A 24646-nucleotide genomic window follows, 5' to 3' on the forward strand; every position below is an offset into this window, starting at 1 on the left:
AACATTGAGCATTCTCCAGTTTTTAAACTTTTGTTAATTATGAATTAATGTTTTGTCTTTCCTATAAACTGCAAGCTTTTTGCTGGCCGAGTCTTACAGAAAATGTTCATATTTATGAATTATTTCCCAAATTTTATTAAAATATGACAAAATACAGAAAAATTGACAAGTCATATGTGCACAGCCTGATAAATATACACCAAGTGACCACATCTATGGAATCAGCACTAAGACCAAGAAACAGGATATTGCCAAGACCCCAGGATTCTCTCATTTGCCTGTCCAGATGCTACACCATCCCCCATAGGTAACCACTCTCTCACTCTCTCTCTAAAGCCGTAGACTGATTTTTTACCTGATTTTAATCTCATATAATGAACTGGGCAATAACTGTCTGGCTTTTTTCCACTGAATATAATGTTTCCGAGATTCATGTATCTTTTTCACATAGCTGTAATTCATGCATCTGTACTGATGTACAGTATTTCCTTATATGAGAGGCCACATTTTCCTTATTTACTTGGTTGTACGTGGACATTGGATTATTTCTACTTGTTGACTGTTACGGATGGTGATGCCTTGAAATGTTCATGATTTTAAATTTACTAAATTTTTTCTTTTAAGTGGCTTCTATTGCTTTTATGCTTCAAAAGTTTTTCTCTATTTTGAAATGATTAACAGATTCATCTACATTTTTCTAGTTATTCAAAATGATTTTATCTTAAATATTAACCACATGTGAAATCAGTTTAGTGAATGATATGTTATGGATACAACTATTTTTTTCACCTGAATAGTTAGATGATTAATCTGTCTTTGATCCTTGATCTTTAGTGCAAACTTTGTGATCCGGTAATTGTTAAACAGATGCGTGTGTTTACATGTGAGTTCTCTATTTATACTGACATTCATACTGATTTTAAACCAAGGAATCAAAGTTTAATTAAAGAATAAAAGGATTTTTAATGTTTGATTTATCCTAAATTTAATTGTAGTTAAAGAAAAAATATGCACTACAGAAAAGTCTCTCAAGACATTTACAATTCATGTCCCATGCTTTCTGTTTTTCACTTCGTCATACAGGCTACCAATACAAGCTATCTTCCAAATAACTTAATTTTTGAAATTTCAAAGTATTCATCAGACTCGTGGAAACTAATCTAAACATAGTTTATTCATTTTTTATTAATAATGTTTTATAATTAACGCTTGTATGAGGAGCACAAATTAACATGTATATTAAAGTATGCTTTCTAGTTAGTGGATTTTCCACATGATTCTTTTGCACTAATTCTCCTCCTCATTTATATCCCAGATGAACTTCAAGGGAAAATCTTTCATCTTCTTTTGGAATATCCTGTCAAATCTCTCATTTTGCTCCACAGTCAAGTGATGTTTCCAGTCTCCAACGGTACCTAGTCAGACAAGCACATGAACAGCACCTGGGTGAGGAAGTAGCGCTATCAGGACAAAAGTTTCCTGCAACCCTCTTTAATTTGTCCCGCAAGCCAAACTAAAAATCGGTTAGGTCTCCGTGGGGTTTGATACTTCCCTTTTTCTTATACAAGGAGGAGCTAAGGAACAAACTTAGGAACACCGTTAACACAGAATACAGAGTTACAGACCACTTCCTTATCTGATAGACTTCCACCAACCACTACCACTAAATTATAATCTTTCTTTGAAAGGAAAAACAAAACTAAAATATGAAAAAATTAGAATATTTAAATATATTTTACTAAATGCCAGGCACCATATTTGGCAAAGTACGTCTATCATGTAAAATAAATCTTAACACAACCCTACAAGGTATTTCTTCATTTTCAAAATGGAAAAACTGAGAACCCAAAGATTTTCAAGTAATGATGTCAAAGTCACAGAGGGTTCCTAGAGCTGCCATGGCTGCAGTTTTACTTGATGAAAGTTTGAAACCATCATTAAGCCAAACTTTTAATAGAGATTAATAGTTTGACATTTTCAGCTATCAGATTTTCTTATGTAAACATTGTCATTTGGAAAAGTTAGCAAGCAATTATGGACATGAGATAAGCTTTATATCTGATCTAGCGGAGCAATGATAAATCAAAGTGATAATAAATGAGACAAAAGAAGAAGCAATTATTTTTAAAAATATCAATATCTACAGCAATATCAAAAAATCTTTACATAACTAAGAATTAATCAATTTGCATCATCATAATGCTGTTATGAACAAATTAGAGAATAAAATATGAATAAAATAAAAAATTACAAATTATGTTTTGGAATGATATACATTAAAAATTTAAATTAAAAAATTTTTGAATTTAAAGACTATCAGGAAGAAAATATATTCACTCTTAACATTCATTCTTAACTCCTGTCATGTTATAGGAGCAGAATAAAAATTTCTTGCACGTTGTTGAATAGGTGAATCCATAGCAGACTGTGTTAATAACAGTAATAAAAACTCAATTCCCCACAATAAAATTAATATTAAGTTTCCTTCTAGAATGTTCTAGGAGAAATAAAGGGAAACAAGAATTGGAGTTCTCCTGGTCACATATTTCCACTGCCTTTAAGTAACACTTGCTAGCAAATTTTAAGGAGTAGGTAACATGGACTAGAAAGAAGAAATCTAATGTTTATTAGTCAGGTTTAAGTGTCAGGCTCTGTACTAAAGAACGATTTGGTTTCCTGAGACGCTTCTCGGGGCTGTTTTCAGTTAGGATCTTTGATTCTCTCGGGGCCTTATATGGCATTACTTGGAAAAAAAATGTTGGCAGCACTCCTTAATTAGTGCAGGGGCCAAGGACTCAACACTTTTGTTTCTATAACCACTGAGTATCACCTTTGCGTAAGAAATCTCCCTCATTTGTTCTTGTCCCCCATTCATGTTTTAGAAGATGCTGATAATTTGCTTGTGGATCAAACTTCATGTTCTGAAATGTAGCCTGTTTCACAATAGCTTCCACATCCTCGTCACTCAGTTCTTTCTCAAGAAAACTGCTGATTTTAAGCACAGAACTTCTGAGATCCTGAAAGAATTATGAGTATGAGAAATGATTCAGCTTATAAGGAATGCGTGAGTTACAGCCAAACATCTTTAACACATTTTGGAAAACTGAAAGTACTTGGGCTTAATCTAAGTCTAAAGTTTCACGAGGATATACTTTCTTATTCCTTCTATGAAAATGAATGCCTTGATTGCTAGCTTCGTTAGAGCTTCCTACTGCCTGATGTTATAACAACAGCTCACCTTCATTCCTTCATTCAACCAACACTTTTAGAATATCTTATATATTTAAGAACTGTGCCAGGTGCTGGAGAAGTTTAAGACAACAATAGTACGCTATCTCTGCTTGTTAAGAGTTTACAATCTCATGAGAGAAAGGGTAAAGCAACAAATTAAATACAATGTGCCCAAGAAAGAAAAGTCCAGGTCTAGATGGCTTCATGGTGATTTCTAGCAAACATTTAAAGAAGAATTAACACCAAATATCTTCAAACTCTTCCAGGTAATTGAAGAGGAGGAAATACTTCCAAACTCATTCTATAAGGCCAGCATTATCCTGATACCAAAGCTAGACAAAGACACTGCAAGTAAAGAAAACTAAAGAACCACACCACTTACGAAAGATAGGATGCAAAAATCCTCAACAAATTACTAGCAGAACAAATTGAACAACATATTGAAAGGATTATACACCATTTTCAAGTGGGATTTACTCCTGGAATGCAAATATAGTTCAACATATGAAAATTAATCTATTTAGTACATCACTTTTACAGAATGAAGAGAAAAAATCAAACATGTGATCATGTCAATTGATGCAGAAAAAGTATCTGGCATTATCCCACATCTTTTAATACTCAATAGTGAAAGACTGAAAGACGTTCTGCTAAGATCAAGAACAGGGCAAGGATGCCCATTCTCACCACTTATGTTCAATATAGTACTGAAAGATGAAGTCAGAGAAATTAAGCAAGAAAAGAAAATAAAAGGTGTCCAAATTGGAAAAGAAGAAGGAACATTATCTTGGTTCACAAACAACACGATTTTATGCATAGAAAACTCTAAAAATTCCACAAAAATACTATTAGAACTAATAAAGAAATTCAGGGTAGTCACAGGATACAAAGCAAAACACAAAAATCGCTTGTATTTCTTTACACTAACAATGAACAATCCAAAAGGAAATTAAGAAAACAATTCCGATTATGATTGCATCAAAAAGAATAAAATACTTAGGAATAAACTTAACCAAGGAGATGAAAGACTAATGTACTAAAAACTATAAGACATTGGTAAACAAAATTAAAGAAGATGCAAATAACTGGAACAACAACCCATGATCATGAATTGGAAGATTTAATAATATCAAGATATCGATGGAATACTATTCAGCCATAAGAAACAATGAAATCCAGCCATTTGTGACAACATGGATGGACATTGAGGGTATAATGCAAAGTGAAATAAGTCAGAGGGAGAAGGTCAAATGCCGTATGATTTCCTTCACTAAGTAATAGATAATAACAACAATAAACAAACACATAGGGACAGAGATTGGATTGGTGGCTACCAGAGGGGAAGGGTGAAAGGGATAATTCGGTACATGTGTGTGGTGATGGGTTGTAATTAGTATTTTGGTGGTGAACATGATGTAATCTATGCAGAAATAGAAGTATAACGATGTACGCCTGAAATTTTTACAATGTTATAAATCAATGTTACTGCAATAAACAAAAAATTAAAAAAAAAAGATATCAATGCTATCCAAAGTGATTCACAGATTCAATGAGATCCCCATCAATATCCCAAGATATTTTTTTTAATTGAGGTTACATGGGCTTATAACAGTGTGTAAATTTCTGGTGTACCTTATCATATCTCAGTTTCTGTACAGATGGTGTCATGTTCACCACCAAGAGTCTGATTTTATTGGTCACCATACTTCTGTCCCTCTTTACTTCTTTCACCCTACGCCCCACCACCTTCCCATCTGGTAACCACCAATCTGTTCTCCTTACCATTGGGTTTGTTTGTTTATCTTCCACATATGAGAGAAATCATACCATGTTTGTCTTTCTCTGTCTGGCTTATTTCACAGAATGTAATATCCTCAAGTTTCATTCATGTTTCTGCAAATGGCATGAATTTGTGTTTTTTATGGCTGAGTAGTATTCCATTGTACATATGTTTATCCATTTATCTGTTGGTGGGCATTTGGGTTGCTTCCATGTCTTGGCTATTGTCAATAATGTTGTGATGAACATAGGGATGCGTAAATCTCTTTGAATTGTTGATTTCATGTTCTTTGGATAAATACTCAATAGAGGAATAGCTGAATCATAGGGTATTTTTAGTTTTAGTTTTTTGAGAAATTTCCATACTGTTTTCCATAGTGGTTGCACCAGTTTGCATTCCCACCAGAAGTGTATGAAGGTTCCTTTTTCTCCACTTCCTCTCCAACACTTGTTATTTCTTGTCTTGTTAGTTCTAGCTATTCTGATGGGTGCGAGGTGATATTTCATTGAAGATTTGATATGCATTTCCCTAATAATTAGTGATGTTGAACAACTTTTCATATGCCTGCTTGCCATTTGTATATCTTCTTTGGAAAAATGCCTGTTCATATCTTCTGCCCATTTTTTGATTGGGTGATTCCTTTTTTGTTGTTGTTGAGTTGTCTGGGCTCTTTATATATTTGGAAATTAACCCCTTGTTGGATATATGATTTGCAAATATTTTCTCCCAGTTGGTGGGCTGTCTTTTCATTTTGTTGATAGTTTCCTTTGCAGGGTAGTAGCCTTTTAGTCTGATGTAATCCATTTATTTACTTTTTCTTTTGTTTCTGTTGCCTGAGTAGACATGGTATTCAAAAAGATACTGCTAAGACCAACATCAAAGAGTGTACTGCCTATGTTTTCTTCTACGAGTTTTATGGCTTCAGGTCTTACATTCAAGTCTTTAATCCATTTTGAGGTAATTTTGCGTATAGTGTAAGATAATGGTCTACATTCATTGTTTTGAATATGGCTGTCCAATTTTACCCAATACCATTTATTGAACAGACTTTCCTTTCTCCATTGTATGTTGTTGGCTCCATTGCCAAAGGCTAGCTGTCCATAGATGTGTGGTGTTATTTCTGGGGTTTCAATTCCTTCCCATTGATCTGTGTGTCTATTTTTCTTCCAGTACCACGCTGTTTTGATTACTATAGCTTTGTAGTATATTTTGAATTCAGGGAGTGATACCTCCAACTTTGCTCTTTTTTCTCAGGATTGCTTTGGTTATTCGGGGTCTTTGGTTGTTTCATATAAATTTTCAGATTATTTGTTCTATTTCCATGAAGAATGTCATAAGGATTCTGAATGGGACTGCACTGAATCTGTAGACTGCTTTAGGTAATATGGACATTTTAACTATGTTAATACTTCCAATACACAAACATAGAATATCTCTCCATTTCTTTATGACATCTTCCATTTCTTTCAATAATATCTTATAGTTTTCAGTGTATAGGTCTTTCACTTCCTTGGTTAAATTTATTTGTGGGTATTACTGCCTACTCTGCCCTGATTTTTTGTTTTTTGGTTACCAATAGATTTGTGTAAAAGATCTCATAGATGAGATAGTCCTTTTTCTGATCACCTCTTATCTCCATTAGCTTATGCAGGTTCCATATCTTTCTTTTTCCCTTTCTATGTTTTTGTTGTCATAGCTTATTCTTTTTTGTGTTGTGAGTTTGGGACCAAGTTGAAGTGTTTATAATTCTGATGCATTTTTTCCCCTTTATGTTTTATGTTATAATTTAGTCTTTGCTAACCTATTCTGATACAGAGCTGCAATTTTCTTATTTTGTCTATTTCTCTCCTTGCTAAAATCCCTGTAAACCTTTGCCTTTGTTTCGGGTAGGAGGGCTTCCTTCAAGATTTCTTCTAGGACAGGTCTAGTGGTAATGAACTCCCTTACCTTTTTTTTTGTCTGGGAAAGCTTTTATTTCTCCATCATATCTGAAGGATATTTTTACCGGGTAGAGTATTCTTGGATCATAGTTTTTTTCTTTCAGTATTTTGAATATGTCATTCCACTCCCTCCTAGCCTGTATAGTTTCTGCTGAGAAATCTGCTGAAAGCCAGATGCGGGTTCCTTTTGAGGTTATTTTCTTTAATCTGGCTGGACTTAATATTCTTTCCTTGTAATTGAGTTTTGACAGTTTTAATATTATATATAAAAATATGTCTTGAAGGTCTTTTACATTGAGATAGTTAGGAGTTATATTAGCTTCATGTACTTGCATGTCCAGTTCCCTCCCCAGGTTTTGGAAATTCTCAGCTATTATTTCTTTGAATAAGCTCTCTGCTCCTTTCTTTCTCTCTTCTCCCTCTGGGATACCTATAATTGTTATGTTATTTTTCCTAATGGAGCAAATATTTCTTGAAGAATTTCTTCATTTTTTTCAATCATAGTTATTTTTCCTCCTCCACCTGAATCATTTCTATGTTTCTATCTTCAACCTCACTAATTCTGTCCTACGTAAGGTCTACTCTATTTTTAATGTTTTCTACGTTATTTTTTTTAATCTCATTAATTATGTCCTTAATCTGCAGAATTTCTGTATGTTTGTTTTTTATAAAGCTTCAATCTCTTTGGTGAAGTATTCCTTCTGTTCATTAATAATTTTCCTGAGCTTGATGGAATAATTTTCCTATATTTCTGAGTTTTCTGGTTACTCATTGGGTTTCTTCATGACAGCTATTTTGAATTCTCTGCCAGTTAAATTGCAATCTGTGAATTCAGATTTGATTTCTGGAGAGTTGTCATAATCCTTCTGTTCTACCATGTTACTGTCGTTTTTCATGGCGTTTGATTAATTGATCCTCTGCCAGTGCGTCTGTGGCAGCAATCACCTTCTCCTATTTGGTAGGAGTTTAGTTACTTTGGTTCCAGTTGCCTGGGTTTCATGTTCCTCCATTGGGTCTCTGTAGGCTTGGATGCTACTGTCTTGTGTGCCACCTGCATTGCTGTTCCCCAGTTTTCTGGGGATGCTGATTGCACTGTTGCCAGGCATGCTGGGTTCATGGGTGTCACTGTTACTAACATGGTCCTGTGGCCCCTGGGGCTTATTTGCAGCCCCTGCTGCAGGTGGAGTTGCCGTCAGGGGTGCTGCCACTGGGGGCTGGGTTTTCCCACCCTGTCTGCTCACAGTTTTGCAGATCGGACTGCTGCCGCTGCCATCGCTCCTCCAACTATCATGCGACAGGGATGCTTCAGTGCCACTGAGGCTGCCCCTCAGGAGTTTCCAATCACATTTTTTGAAGATGATAGAAAAATTCATTCTTAAATTCATATATGAAATCTCAAGGGACCCCAAATATCTAAAACAATCTTGAAAAAGAAGAACAAAGTTGGGAACTTCACACCTCCTGGTTTCAAAACTTGCTGCAAATCCAGTTATCAAAGCAGTGTGGTACTCACGTAACGAAAAAAAAATAGATCAATGGAACAGAATTGAGAGCCCAGAAAAAGACCATCAAATACATGGTCAAATGAAATTTGACAAGGGTACCAAGATCTTTCAATGGGGAAAGGACAGTCTTTTCAATAAATGGTATTGAGGAAACTGGATATCTACATGCAAAAGAATGAATTTGGGCTCCTACTTATACTATACACAAAAATTAACTCAAAATGGGTCACCTAAACATAAGAACTAAAATTATAAAACTCTTAGAAGAAAACATAGGAGAAAGCTTCATGACATTGGATTTGGCAATGATTTCTTGGATATGACATCAAAAGCACAGGCAAAAAACAAAAAAGGATAAAATGGACTACATCAAAATTTAAGCTTTTGTGCATCAATGGACAGAAAGAGTGAAAAGGCAACCAATAGTATAGAAAATACTTTCACATCATATATCTGATAATGGGTCAATATCTAAAGTACATAAGAAAACCTCCTACACTCAAAAACAAAAAACCCAAACAACACAGTTAAAAAATGGACAAAGGACTTAAGTAGATATTTCTCCAAAGAAGATATGCGAAAGGTCAATAAGCACGTGAAAAAAATACTCAACATCACTAAACTTTAGGGAAACACAAATCAAAAACCACAATGAGATATCACTTAATACCCAGTAGGATGGCTATTATTTTAAAAAAGCAAAAACAAAAATGGAATACAACAAATGCTGATGATGATGTGGGATTAGAACCATTGTACAAAACTAGTGGGAATATAAAATGGTGCAGCTGCTATGGAAAATAGTATTAACAGTATGCTGGATGCTCAAAACGTCAAGAATAGAATTACCATATGATCCAATGATTAACCTTGTGCACATATACACAAAAGAATTAAAAATGGAGACTGAAAAAGAGATTTATACACTCATGTTGTATACTCATAGGAGCATTATTCACAATAGTCAAAAAGGAGAAGCAATCCTTGTGTCCATCAGTGGATGAATATGGCTAAACAAAATGTGATAGATACATACAATGGAATATTATTCAGCCTTAAAAGGGAAGGAAATTCTGACGTATGCTACAACATGGATGAATCTTGATGACATTATGCTAACTGAATTAAGCCCCTCATAAAAGGACCAATACTGTATGATTCCACTCAGATGAGATACTTAGAGAAATCAAATTCATAGAGACAGAAAATAGAATGGTGGTGGCCAGAGGCTGAGAGGAGAGGAGAATGGGGAGTTATTGTTTTGGGGTACACAATTTCAGTTCTGCAAGATGAAAAAAATGCTCTGGAGATAGGTGGGGATGATGGTTTCACAATAATATAAATGTATTTAATGCCACAGAACTGTACACTTAAAAATGGATAAAATGGTCAATTTTATGTTACAGATACTTTGGCACAATAAAAAAATACATTGGGGGAAAACTGGAAACAGAAACACAATGTGCAATGGTAGTTCATAGAGAGAGAGAGATTAGGAGAGGTTAGAGCAATTTTCAAGAAGAAAAAACATTTCTTCCAATTCAAGAAGGAAGAATAAGAAATATCCCTGGAAAATCATGAGAATTACTTTCTGAGTGTAAAAAAAGTCCCAAATTAGAGAAACTTGAAATGCCCTCCATATCTAATGAAAATTGAACTTCCGTGTGCTTGGTACTTGATAGACTCATGAGTAATGTAGTGGAGAGGCAGGTTGAGGACAGGGTGAAGGGCCCTGCTGAGCTTGCTGAGTATGTTAGCATTTACCTTTCAGGTGGCAACAGTCAGTGCAAGAGGTTGAGTATGGTCAGTGAGTAAAATAACAGGACCCTAGTTATCAAATTCTTTCTACAAGAAGTTTTATATACAATAACTAACATGCAATCACGATATGCAAGAACATGAAGAGATAAGACAATATTGCCAAGAACTAGCATAGGTAAAGAAAATAGAAATAGAATGACATACGTTACAGATACTGCAATCATCAGAAAGAATTTTTAAATAACTATGGTTGTGGTATTCAAGATGATAAAAGTCAAAAATAAAAATTTTATTTTAAAGCAGAAACTATAAAAAATAATATAGCATATTTAAAATCAATCCCAATTCATGAATAGAAATGAAGACCTTGGTGAATAATTTTAATAGCACATTTGACTCAGATGAATGAAGAAACAGTGAACTGGGAGCTAGGGATAGAAGGAAACATTCAGAATGATACCTCAAGGAGAGACAAAACAGAGATCAGCTTCCTCTAAAAAGCCTTCCTTGCTTGTAAGGCAGTTTGTAAGACTTTTCTATGTCTCTGTAAAGTTCTCCACTTAGCATCTTTCTTCAGCAGGGGAGCCGTTCTCCAATACTTCCACTTAATAGTGTCCTTTATTCTGAGCCATATTCCACAAAGTAGTAAACTATCCTTCATGCAAGACAATGAGAACTCTTCTCGTTTACCACCCTATTACTTCAGTCTCCAAAGATTACCACACCCAGGCAACAGGTATCTAAGAATTTCTTTACTGAAGTTTTCAGCCAATTACTACATATAAAGGAAAGATTACAGGAGGGGCAAGATTCAATCTTTCACTATATTAGGCTATCTCCAAGATATGCCACTGAATAGTTCCTCAGTTCTCTTAAGATAAATAAAATCTTCTTAAGATTTTTTTTTTACATTTTAAAATAAAACACAAATGCAGAAAAGGCATAAAAACAAATACACAGCTTAATGAATTATTATGAAGTGAACACTCATGGTTCCAACATATACATCAAGAAATTGAACAATGGCAGTATTCCAGAACCCCACCAAACACATCTCTTTCCTAATCATAAGCCTTGCATTCCCCTCCTTCAAATAATAACTATTCTTATTTCTATAATGGTTATTTCTTTACTCTTATTTATAGTTTTATCATGTAAATATGAAACCACAAACAATATAGCCATTTCTGCCTCCATTCTAACTACCTACTACCGGACAGTAGAAACAGGAAAGTAGTAAATGATTTTTTATAGTCATATGTTCCTGGAAATATCACCTCTATGTCAGTGGGAAAGTTGCAAAATCCTCTGAGTTAAGCTATATGGGCTTTGGGTGTTTCTGATGCAAATACCATTGGAGAACCAGACCTAACAGTACTAGGTAAAATTTATAAGACATTTCCAAGGGAAATAGCAGATCAGGGAAGGCCTCAAAATCTACACCAACACCGTTTTATACCTCAGTCCTTGAGAAAATTGAGATCTTATTCTAGAAATAGTTTTAAAGAGAAAAATTTGAGTTGACTAAGATCTATCTTCCCTGACAGGGTAAATTGAAAGAAGATCCTTTTCCTATTATGTGGTTAAAAAAATATTTTGAAAGGCTGTTGGGAAACCAAGATCAAAAATACATTAACAATGGGCTGCTTGGTGGAAGGTAAGAGAAAAGTTATACCTGGTGATAGTATATTGATGACAGAACAGAGAAACATTCAAGAGATTTTGCATAGTTTACAGTGGGGTCTCTTTGTCCACATTTTCAGTAATTCTATTGTTTATGAATGCTTTTGTTGTGAACATATTCTTATGGAAGAATTCAAACATAAATGTAGGGAAGGAATCAGATTTGCATTTTCAGATGACAACTCTGGTTGAAGAATGGAGAATAAATGAAGATGACGTAAGATTGAAGGTGGATGCATCAATTAGGAAGGCTGCTGTAGAAACTAAGCAAAAGATGATGGTGACCAGGACTAGGGAAGAGGCAAGTGGGTTGAGGTAAGTTGTGTCTTCCACAGAGGTTTCAAACACAATTCGCGTGACTCAGTGATTGATTGATGAAATGAAGGTGCAACAGTGAAGTAGGTGTTAATATCAAGCCTGGTTTCTGATTTAGGTCACTTGAATTACAGTGCAATTCATGATAGAAGAAGCAGCTTTTGTTGGGAGGTGATAAATTCTCTTCTGGACATGATTTGTTTGAAGTCCAAATATTAGATATAAAAGTAGGTATATAGAAGAGAGTTACAATACGTATGTGTCTGGGCTGGTGATATATATTTGGCATTTATTCCCCAACCCACTCCAATCCAGTTTACTGTACCTCATACTACACTTCACATCACTTGATGTAATGGACATTATAAACTCTCTTTTTGACTTGACTTCTCAGCAGCCTTAAACATCTTAAAAGGACCTAGAAGTTCCTTCCTGACACAACTGCTTGGCTTCTATGTCACCACACATGCCTCTTTTTCTTTCTTTCTCTCTGAGTTCTCCTTTTCTGTTTCCTTGGTGGACTCATCCTGCTCTATCCATGCTTTATATACCTTAAGGTCTCTCAGTAACATAGTCTTCTCCCTCCCTCCCTCCTTTTCACTCCCTTCTTCCTCGCTCTCCCTCTGCCCCATCCCTTCCCACTCTCAATTTTATCCAGGTTAGTGATGATGCCCAAATTAAGATCATTGACATTTTTAGCACAAATCTCTTCTTTGAGCTTTAGAACTGCATTTTCGACTTATTTCCAACACCTTCATTTGGATACTACTAAGTCGCCTTGAACTCCGTATGTCAAAACCAACTTCATAATCTTCTCCCTCTAGCCATATCCCGCTTCAGTGTCCCCTAAACACGCTCATGAATGACACCATTATCTACATAGTTATGTGAACCAGGAATTAGGAAACATCCTTGACACCTCTCTTTTTATCATTTTTCCCATATATACTCCTTTTCCTTTTTACCTCCTAAATATGTTTTAAGCTCTGCATTCTCTCCAATGTCAGTGATACCATTCCATCCAAAGCATGAATGATTTTCAGTGAATTAGTCAATGGTCTCTTACTAGTTTGCCTATATTCACTATTGTCACTTTTCAATCCTCTAATGGGAATGATATTCTAAAAATATTAATTCTATCACATTGCTATCCAACCTGTAAATCTTCAAGGGCTCCTGACTGTTTTTATGATTAAAGAAATCACTGACATGAACATAGTCTGCAGACCTAGCACACTCTGGCTCCTAGAAACCTCTCGATCTAAATCTTTTATCACTTCCACTTGCTCTTTAACTTTTTCCTTCAGTTCCTCAAGGGTGTCATGTATTTTAGGACATCAGGGAATTGCACATCCCCTTTCTTTGGCTTAGAATTCTTCTTTACTTCTCTTCCTTCTGTTAACTCACATTCATTAGCTTGCAGTTATTATGTTACTTTTTCCAGAAAACACTACCTGTCACCTTTGACTCTACCAGATACCCTTATTCCATTCATTGACATCATACCTGCAGTGTTCCTTAACAACCCTTATCACATTTTTGAATTTTATATACCTGCTTGGGGAATATCTGACTTTCCTGTGGGATTATATGCTCTATAAATGAAGGGTTCAATCTTCTTTGTCTCATGATTTAGTGCCTTTCTCATGGTAGGCATTCAATAATTCTTGAAGAAATGAGTTAATAAATTACATATTAGTGAATCAACATATCAACCAGAGATCACAAAATAGGAAGCTTCAAATGTGTGTCATTTGGTTTATGTAATGTTTTAAGACAGCTTTGATTGGATGGTAACATGTTAACATTATGTGATTTCACATCAAAGTTACATTTAAGATTCCCATAAAAAAATAAAAAACAGGAAGAACTTGCATCACAGGACACACATTCACCTCTATTTAGCCGTATCTTTGTGGCTTCTGACCCCAGGGCTCCACAGTGCCCTTTCTCTATTTTAAGCTATGGCTGCTCTAGACAATTGAATTTTCTTTTACTGCTGCAGGTGGTTACACGAAAAGGGATCACAAAGATGACTGTGTACAGTGAGAGGAGATCCCTGAGGATGACTGGTAATTAAGTGATAGGCAGGAAATTAGAAACCTCAAAAAAAGTCTGAGAAGCAGTTAGGTACAAAGATAACTAGGGGAATGTGGTTCAATGACACCAGGATGAGAAAGACTTCCAAAGAAATTTAACTTTCTCCTCTTACCTTCTTCATCTCCTCATACATCATGAACAGAATATTCAATTCACTTCTGTGCTCATACCAGGCTCTGATGTGGTCAAACCAAAGGTTAGCACAAACTGTGGGGAAAATTAATAAGTAAAAAGGTAAAAGTGTTGCACTTATTGAGCAGCAAACTACAGTCTTTCTTTTCTGTTCTGGAATCCTTAGAATGAAAAGTAAACCTCCCACCACTGAACATCTATGCTACTCTTTAAAAATAGTGTTTTGGGGAACAACTACATGATTTTAATAGAAGCCCGCCTTTGCAAAGTACTCTATAGGAAAGCAGGAATGAAGAAAAAAGAAGCCCAAAGAACTAATTTTGAAGACTTCTTTAAGGTAAGCCCTTTCCTTTCCCTACTTCCTCCACCTGAAAACATACTTCTTTATTTCTCCTCTTATTCTCTATTTTAAGATCTTGGCATAGCTGCTTTATCTACAATGAGACAGAAACAATATAATCTTCTAAATGAGTGAGAGCTCCAAGTTCACATTCCACCAGCCTCTTGAATCAACCTATCCTCCTCAGCGTTGGAATGAATTCCACAGCTACCATGTAAGGCCTACCACAGATTCATAACAGAACACAAAAATTACACTCACCCTGAATGAACATTAGCTATTTTGGAACACATGGCTCTAGCTTTGGATCAACATAGTTTGAATTGCTAGACCATTTGTGGTTCTCTTGTGATTTGGTCAAAATATTTCTTAAACAACATGCTTTTGCAAACTTGATAATCCCCAAAATGGTCCTAGTGAGAATAGCAAACCCATTGAGTGGCAGATTAAGTTGACAGACAATAGTAACCATTTATGTGCCTTCCACCTTCTATCATTACCCTTCTCCATCTCTAAAATATGTTCTCTAACAAGTTCAAGAATTTGGCTAAATGACAACGTTGCCTCATAAACATGTTGCCTGATAAATAAATTCATAGTTACCTTTTCCATCTAGAAACCTTTTCATGAAATGTTCTAAGTTATCTGTAGCTTCTAATAGAGCCATCAAATTCGAAAAATGAAAATATGAGATCAAAACATCCTTGGGGTTTCTATAGATGTAAATAATCTGCAGAGGGAATAACAAAACAGTTTTAACAATTCCTGGTTATCCTTACATATTTTTTTAAAAACTGTATATGATTTTATTATATAAAGGCATGATTTTTTTTTCATCTGTTCATACTCATGGAAATTTAGGTTGTTCTCAATTTTTTGCTATTACAAAGACTGTTGCTACAAATACCTTTATTCTAATGATATTTCAAATGTGGAGCTATATAGGACTAATTTCTAAAAGTGAGATTATTTACTTGTAAATTTTATTGATATTGCAAATTACCTGCATAGCTGTTTCAATTTACCCTCCATAAGCATTAAGTGATATTTGATATACAGCCAAGATAGCATCGGAGATCGGTGGAAAAAGAAAAAGCTACTTAATGGATGATGTTGAAAAAATAATTATTCATAAAGAAAAGAAAACATTTCCACCTCACACCATACACAAAAAATTATTTAGAAATTGAATAAGGATTTAAACACGAAAACAAAACCTTGACATCTTAAAAAATAAATACTATATTTCTGGTCTTAGAGAAGGGAAGAATTTCCTAAACAGAGAAAATTTTATTGGAAAGAAAAATAGATTAATTGGACTACATTAAAGTTAAGAATGCGGTTAATGAAAATATGCCATAAAGTTGTAAAAAGCAACAGAAAATGAGAAAAACAGCACATATAAGCAATTACAGACTGGTATCCAGAATATATAGTTTAAAAATCAGTAAGAAATAAAAAATTGGACAAAAGTCACAATCATTTCACAGAATAAGAAATAATTATGGCCAATAAACACATCAAAAATGCTTAATCAAAAACATAGAAATAAAGCTTCTTGACATTGGTCTTGGTAATGATTTTTTGGGTATGACACCTAAAACACAAGCAACAAAATCAAAAATAAACAAGTGGGACTACATCTACCTACCTAACACTTCTGACAGCAAAAGAAACCATCAAGAAAGTGAAAACACAACCTGTGGAATGGGGAAAAATAAATACTTGTAAACCATGTATCTAATAAGGGGTTAATATCCAAAATATACAAAGAACTCATACAACTCAATAGCAAAAAAAAAAAAAAAAAAAAATCCAATTAAAAAGTGAAAAAAAGACTTGAATAAACATTTCTCCAAAGAAGATAACACAGAAACCAACAGGTACACGAAAAGATGCTCCACATGACTAGTTACTAGGAAATACAAATTAAAACTGAATGAGATTTCACCTCACGCCTTTAGAATGGCCATCATCTAAAAGACAAGAGATATCAAATGTTGGCGTGGATGGGGAGGAAAGGGAACCCTTGTGCTGTGCTGACATTGTAAATTGGTACAGCCACTATGAAAATCAGTATGGAGGATCCTCACAAATTTAAAATAGAACTACCATATGATCCAGCTATTCCACTTCTGGGAATATATCGAAAGGAAATGAAAGCACTAACTTGAAAAGATATCTGTACCCCCATGTTCACGGCAGCATTATTTACAATAGCCAAGACAGAAAACAATCTAAGTGTCCATCGATGAACAAACGGATAAAGAAGTTGTGATATATATACAATGGAGTATTAGTCATAAAAAAACAGAGAAATCCTACCATTTGTGACAACGTGGATGGACCTTGAAGGTGTTATGCTGAGTGAAATAAGTCAGACAGAGAAAGACAAATACTATATGATCTCACTTAGATGTGGAATCTAAAAAAAAACAACTCACACAAAAAGAGATCAGACTCAGTGTTGCCAGAGGCAGAGGGTAGGAAGAGGAGGAATTGCAGGAAGGTTGTCAAAAGGTACAAACTTTCAGTTATAAGATAAATAAGTACTAGAGATTTAATGTATCACATGATGACTAAAGCTAACACTGCTGTATGATATACAGGAAAGTTATTAAGAGTAAATCCTGAAAGTTCTCATTATAAGGAGAAAAATTTTCCTTTTGTTCTTTCTTTTCCTTCTATTGCATCTATGTGAGAAGTTTGATGTTACTGAACCAATTGTGATAATCACTTCACAATACATGTAAACAACCCCAAAATAAAAGGTGTTTAATCTCATTACTGATTAGAGAAATGCAAATTAAGATCAGTTTCAGGTACCATTTTATAATTACCAGATTGATAGAAATTTGAAAATCTGATAGGAAAAGTTACCAGGAGAAAAATAAGAACTCAATTTCAGCATAAACTGGTACAACTGCTTTGTTTAAAAAAAATAGCATCATCTTATAAAGTCAAATATTTTTGTACTTTGTGGCTTTGCAATTCTACTCCTGGGTGTATACTCTAGGGAATTTCGTTCAGATGTGCACCAGGGGACATTCTCAGAAATGTTCATAGCAGTATGTGTTATAATAACAAAATAGTACAATAATCTAGTTATTCAATGAAAGGAAAGCTTAGATCTGATAGAATTACTTACACAACTTGTAAAATTATACAGAAATGGAAAGCAATATTGAAAATCAAGAACAAGAAAAGGCATATGGCAAAACCCCAGGGAAAAAGAAAGCAAGTGACAATATAAAGTTAAGTAAAATTTAAGGGCAAATGGTTTAACAGCACATAATTTGTTTGCAATTACCAGCAGAACAGGAATCTTTGTATACTGAATAGCATAATAGAAAAATGGCACAAATTCTAATAAGCCTGTAAAGATTTTGATTTAGCAACAATCATAGTGGGAGATTTACACACACTTACCTTTAAACATAAGGATAAAAGGATTAACAAAATTAATTTATACCAGTAAAATTATTAATTATAAAAATTAATTATAAAATTAATACTACCAGTACTCAGTGATAGTAACATAATATTAATATTCAATGATGAGAAAGTTAAAAAAGGAAATTCTATAAACACTTGGAAATACAAACTCTTCAAAATAACTAGGATCAATTAGAAAATTAAAACGGAAATGATAGATTATTAGATACTAACAAATTTATAGTCATAGCTATACTAAAAATAATCATCATTTTAGTGTGTTAATTTAAAAAATATTGGAAAAGATAATGGTAGGCACTTAAAGGACACAGAAAAAATAAATGCAAACAAAATACGAGGAATTAATTAAAATGAAAGCAGAAATCAGCAAAGTAGAAAACATTAAAATATGTTTAAAAAAGAAGCAAGTTTTTTGGATGAACAAAAATCCATATAATAGAAAACTGCTGATATCCTGAAAAATGTAAGATGGAAAAACATAAAATTCCTTGTCATTAAAATATATGAAAACGCTATAATCACAGAGCTGGAGAAAATTCACCAGACCATGAGAGAATATGTTGAAATTTTTTTCAATGTTTTGAAATATAGATGAAATAGGGATAATTTACTTTGAAAATAAACCTGTGATACCAGTTTAGGGAAAGGCAGCTAATTTGGATAGGCTGATAAGAAAACATGAAAACATTGTAGAACTATAAAGCTGACAAGGTCAGATATATTTATTACAGACTTTAATAAAAGTTTAAAAATACATTTAATTTATATTTTTAAACTATTTGATAACTTAGCAAAAATATACAGAGCTTCAAAATTTATTTTACAACTAGAATTACAGCAATACTAAAATCAAATAAAGATAGAGCAATCATAAAAATTAAAGTCTATTTTTAATATAATTCCAGATAAAAATTCCTGAGAAAAATTTAACAAAATTCCTCCAGCAGTACGTTAAAATAAGTATCGTACTATGAGCAAGTAGGACTTATATCAGAAATAGAACATTATTAAATTATTAGTGGATTGTTTTTACTAGAGATTAAAGGAGGGAAGAAAAAACATTGTACGTTCAGAGCTGCCAAAGAGGATATTTTATGTAATTAAACCTATTCTGAATAAAGCAAAACCAAAAATAAAAGTAAAACTCCAAGTAAACTGAGAAAAGAAAAAAATTTCTCAATACTATGTTCCTCAAAACCAAACTGCAAAACAAAATGAAAACAAGAAAGGATACTAAAAATGCCAGGGGGTCAAGGACAAGAGAAGAACATTTGTCATCACCTCTATTATTCTGGTTTTTCTGCAGATTTCAACAGCTGAAACAGGGGAAAAAAAATGTAAATATAGAAATGTCAAGGAAAATAAAATGTATTATTATTTTAAGATGAAATATATTCCGGAGAATAAAGGGAAAATTAATAAAACTAATAAAAGACATTAAAGGAGCCAAGTAGAGTACAAAACCAGAGCCTTTCTCTTTATAACAACAATAACTAATAGAAAAGACAGCAGTGAAAAAAATGTCCAGTTCATGATAGCTGTAAAAAATAACACAAAACTGGAAATTTAGGTAAAAATGTGTAACAAGCATACAAAGAATAAAATAGCACATTTGGGGAACATGAAAGTAGGCTTGACAAATAAAGAGCAATAGAACAATACTGGGTAGGTCTTGGAATATTGCAATGCTAATGATTGTCTCTGAATTAATCTATACATTTAATTAATTCCAATTAACATCTAAAAATCGTTGGGGGAATTAACACATAAAAAAATAAAGTTGATAGCACGTGCCTTATCAGTTACACTATTTAAAAAAGTGAAGAACTGCCACGTACTAAACAGACAACAAATTTCGGAATAAAAAATGCAGAATCAGAGGGAGGGACTATGGAAGCTTAGTATATCAATATGTAGACTTGAACACAGTAGGGAAAGAGTAAATGCTTAAACAAATCACATTGGGTCAATTGCCCAATTGCCCTCGGCAAATACCATGCAATAGTCATATTTCAAATCACATGCAGTATCTGATAAAATTTACAGCTAAATGTAAAAAATAAAAACATAAAGTTAATTGGGAAAAAAACCTAGAAAGTATTTACATAATCTTTGTGTTGGGGAAGTGTGTTCTTAGCAAGACACAAGAGCTAGAAGCTATGAAGGAAAGATTGAAAGATTGGTTATATAGAATTAAAAGAATTCAACAATTTTTAAAGGTAACCTATTAATTAGGAAAACATTTGCCCCATATAAATGCTTCTGCAAAATAGTAAATAAAAGGCAAGCAAAAGAAAAATGGCAAAGAATATAAAGGATGTTTCAAGGCCTGGAAATATACAAAAAGATGCCCATACTTATTAAAACCCAAAGAACTGCAAATTACTCAAGACTGAGATTGTTTTTACTTAGCACATTTGCAAAGATTGGTCATTCTAGTCACTGGTGAGTGAGTGAGAAAAAATGCATTCTTATGTACTATCTGATGAAGTATAAGTTGATTGATTGTAGAAAGCAAGTACATAATATCTACTTAAAATATTTGGACAGTATAACCTGAAAACTCCACTTTTAGGGAAACATTTCAGCAGATCAAAAAATTGCAAAGCTCTATAACAATGTTTACTGCAATGTGATACACACATTTGCTGAAACCTACCTGTACATGGATACACATCAATATTGTATAGCCACAGAATAAAATCCTACTAAACCATTAAAAGAGTAGAATTTTATGTGCTGACATAAAAGAATCTTGGCTATATGTTATATAATTACACTGCAAACAATGTGTGTGGTGAGACCCAAGTTATGTATATACTTATAATTCCATATATATTTTTAACGTGTAAAACAATATCATAAAGATTGTAATAATCACATTTGAAGGAATGTGGATGAGTTGTGCTGGAGAACAATATTGGAAGAAAGAGGGCCGGCCCCGTGGCTTAGCGGTTAAGTGCGTGCGCTCCGATGCAGGCGGCCCGGGTTCGGATCCCGGGCGCGCACAGACGCACTGCTTCTCCGGCCATGCTGAGGCCTTGTCCCACATACAGCAACTGGAAGAATGTGCAACTATGACATACAACTATCGCCTGGGGCTTTATGGGAAAAATAAATAAATAAATAAATAAATAAAAAAAAAAAGAATTTTTGTTTGTGCAAAGGTCCATAAGCTATTTCTGTGACATACTTTGGCTTTTTTGTTCTTGAGGCCTTTTGGTGCTAAATAATATGGGAGGTGGGAAGCGAAGAGACGAGGGGATGGTCTCCTGCAGTTGTCCACGTTGCCAATATTGTATTCGAGGAAGGGGACTCGATCACTTGTGTCCACGATTTCAGTTCTGTTACGATGTCCCTCAAAATAAATCAAGCTTAATATCTGCTGAGTCCAGATGGTACCTGTAAAAGTAAATAGTCTTGTTTTCAACTCTGAATTAATTTTAGTAATAACTCTCAATACTAATTCTTTTTATTTCTTTTAGCCACTTTAAGTATGTCAATGAATTTGTACAAATTTTTGTATTTGTTTGTATTTTACATTAAAATTAGTAAAGATAAAATCAAGGGCTCTTAGTTCCTTCTTCACTCTGAGTCCACGATAGTAATGATTCAGATTAATCTTTCAGCTCTTTCTTTCTTTCCTGTACTTCATGTCAGTTCTCTTTCTACGATTCTCTGTGGCTACCTCTGTTTCTCCTTCCTTAGTCTCCTTTCTTAGGGCTTGATCTTTTAGAAGTACAGACAATTCAAGCTCAAGGCCCTTTTCACCCTTTCATCTTTTTTTCTTTCTAATTGTGTAGCATAGGTCTTCCCATATATACAGTATTGAATGAAAGTAGTGATAGCAGGCATTCTTGCCCTGTTCCTGATTTAAAACGTTTCACTATTGCATATGATATTTGTGGTAGTGTTTGGTAGATTCTATCAACTTAAAGAAGTTTCCTTTTCTCCCTAGTTTGTTAGTAGTTTCCATTATGAATGGATGCTGAATTTTATTGAATGCTTGTTCTGCGTCTATTGAGATGATAATTCAGGCTTTCTCCTATACTCTAGTAATGTGGGTGAACTACACTAACAAATTTTTTAAGTAATTTTGACTCTTGAATTAAACCCACCTTGGTTATAGTGGGGGTTTTTTTGCGTTATTAGATTTGCTTTGCTTATATTCAGTTCAGGATTTTTGCCTCTATGTTCATGAATATACCATCAGTGTTCTAAAAGGATGTGAGACGACAAAAATCTTACGAATGTCACTACTCAACTGATTTATCTACATGATAGATTTGATACAATTTATGGTGAATCCTGGGGAGATTCACTAATCTCCCCTCCAAAAGGATTGAGGACTGGTGTGCAGTGCCCCAAACACTTGGGCTGGATTAAAGGTAAAGGTGATCTTTTATGACTGAAGTGCTTCACCTACAATTAGGCAAACTGAGATGCCAGCAACATCAAAAGGAGGAAGAAAAAATACTAGTTGTATGTTTCCCAGAGTGGAGGAATCCAGGGATAAGGCAATGGCGTACTAATTTGGGGAAAGTAAACAAAGTCCTGAATTTCAAAACAGATGGTGAAGGGGAGAGAATGGAGCATTTCCATGAAAATCAGGAATAACTTATTTGTATTGACTCAGACTCCATTGTATCTTTGAGCAGCATTAGCCACTCCATACAGCATTGCTCCAACGACACCAATCATCTTATGTTCTAAAAAGCACAATAAAAAAACAAGCTTTTTTTTGGAATGTAGGATTGAGGGCAATTTACTTTGGTTCTAAGAATATCATTATTATAGAGAAATACAAAAGAAGTTGGGTAATTGAGGAGCATATTAGAGGTTAGTTCTGACAGTGAAATCCTACTAAGAAAAATCCTGCTGGGTTTTTAAATATATTTTCTTCCATTCTCAGACCAAGCCAACAGGGTCAGCATTGACCAAATATCTGCATTGGCTCAATATTTGTTTTCTTATGTGCTGTCAGAAATGACAATATATGCATCTCAAATAGCCTCACATAGTAGAAATTTGAGATTTATTTAACTTTTTTTCTAATCCTAAATCATTGTCTAAAGGTAGACTGGGCTCCTGCCAATGTCTGGAAAAGGGCCCCTTGGTACACATCTGTCACCAAACCAGAGAGAAGACTGATAACAGGTGGCCCACTCCTCAAACTTACCAGATTTTGGATATGTAATTATGAAGACATCATCATCTCTAATTTCAAAATCATCTATATTTTTTAGTAGGTCAACATTAACTAAAGAACGTACAAAATAAAAACCTTTGAAGTTGAACAAATACGTGTCTGTGTTGTCCATAGTTATTCACCTACAAGTAAAAACAGAAAAAATTCTTTTCAAGTTCTTAGTATTTTATCATAATGACTAACACTTATTGAATGTTCAATATCTGCCAAGCACCATTTAAATGTCATATGTGTATCAACGCATTTACCATCCTAAACACCTTTCATGTAATAAATCCTCTAATCTTCACAGCAACTCAGCATTGCTAAAAGTGTTGTTATTATCACTATTTGAAAGATGAGAAAACTAACATACTAAAATTTTAAACAGTTTTTCCTGAAACCCCATGAGGGAGGTATTATCATGATTCCAAACATATAGATGAGGAAGGTAGGGCACAGGAGGTTCAGCAAATTGTTCAAGGTTGCCCAGCCAGCAGAGCGTGCAAGATTGTGATACCAGACTCAGACCACAGAGTCCATGGTTTAATCAATTACCGTACGGTTTCTTGGTATTTTATTGTTTTATTTTTTACGTTTTCACTGTTATAGAAATAGGAAATCCTTTAATGAACGTTATTTTTATTTCTTTATTTTTTCTGGAACACGAATAATCTGCTGCCTCTGAAAGAAGCTTCTGAGCCTCTGGCATCTGGTATACTGTTTCAAATGCATTGTGGAAAATACCCATTGGTTTTACTTTGGAAATGTCGCCCTCTTTTAGTCGCAAGAAATCCTGTAGTTATTATATTATACAATAGATGTTAGCTATCAGAAATCTGAAATAAATCTAAGAAAGTCAAAATAAAAATAGTCTAAAGACATTTTTATTCAAAAATCAGACCAGCCAAGCTTGCTTATGGATGAGCAACCATTTATTAGCACTGCCTGAGAAATCTATTCTTGAATGATATATAGATGAGAGAATCCCGGAAGTTCTAATAACATTAGGTTAGAACCAGCATATAGGCATACCTTGTTTTATTGTACTACACTTTATTGTGCTTCACAGATATTGCTAATGTAATTAGTGAAGATGGCTACACTAAACAACAGATTTTCAATGTAGACGAAATAGCCTCATATTGGAAGATGGTGCTTTTGAGGACTTTCACAGCTAGAGAGGAGAAATCAATGCCTGGCTTCAAAGCTTCA

At 34.1% G+C, this 24646-nt stretch overlaps 1 protein-coding gene across 1 annotated transcript; it reads right to left on the bottom strand.

Moving 5' to 3' along the window:
- Positions 1–1257: 1257 nt before the first annotated feature.
- LOC101401555 (amine sulfotransferase-like) lies at positions 1258–23564 on the bottom strand. The gene is given in 6 exon segments (XM_087443767.1): positions 1258–1415; positions 2831–3017; positions 14428–14522; positions 15391–15517; positions 21437–21645; positions 23423–23564. Coding segments are annotated over 6 exon segments (918 nt in total).
- Between the last annotated feature and the right edge of the window lie 1082 nt (positions 23565–24646).

This window comes from Ceratotherium simum, chromosome 19, assembly GCF_057802395.1.
Source record: "Ceratotherium simum simum isolate JZ-2026a chromosome 19, ASM5780239v1, whole genome shotgun sequence".
Taxonomy (NCBI): Eukaryota; Metazoa; Chordata; class Mammalia; order Perissodactyla; family Rhinocerotidae; genus Ceratotherium; species Ceratotherium simum.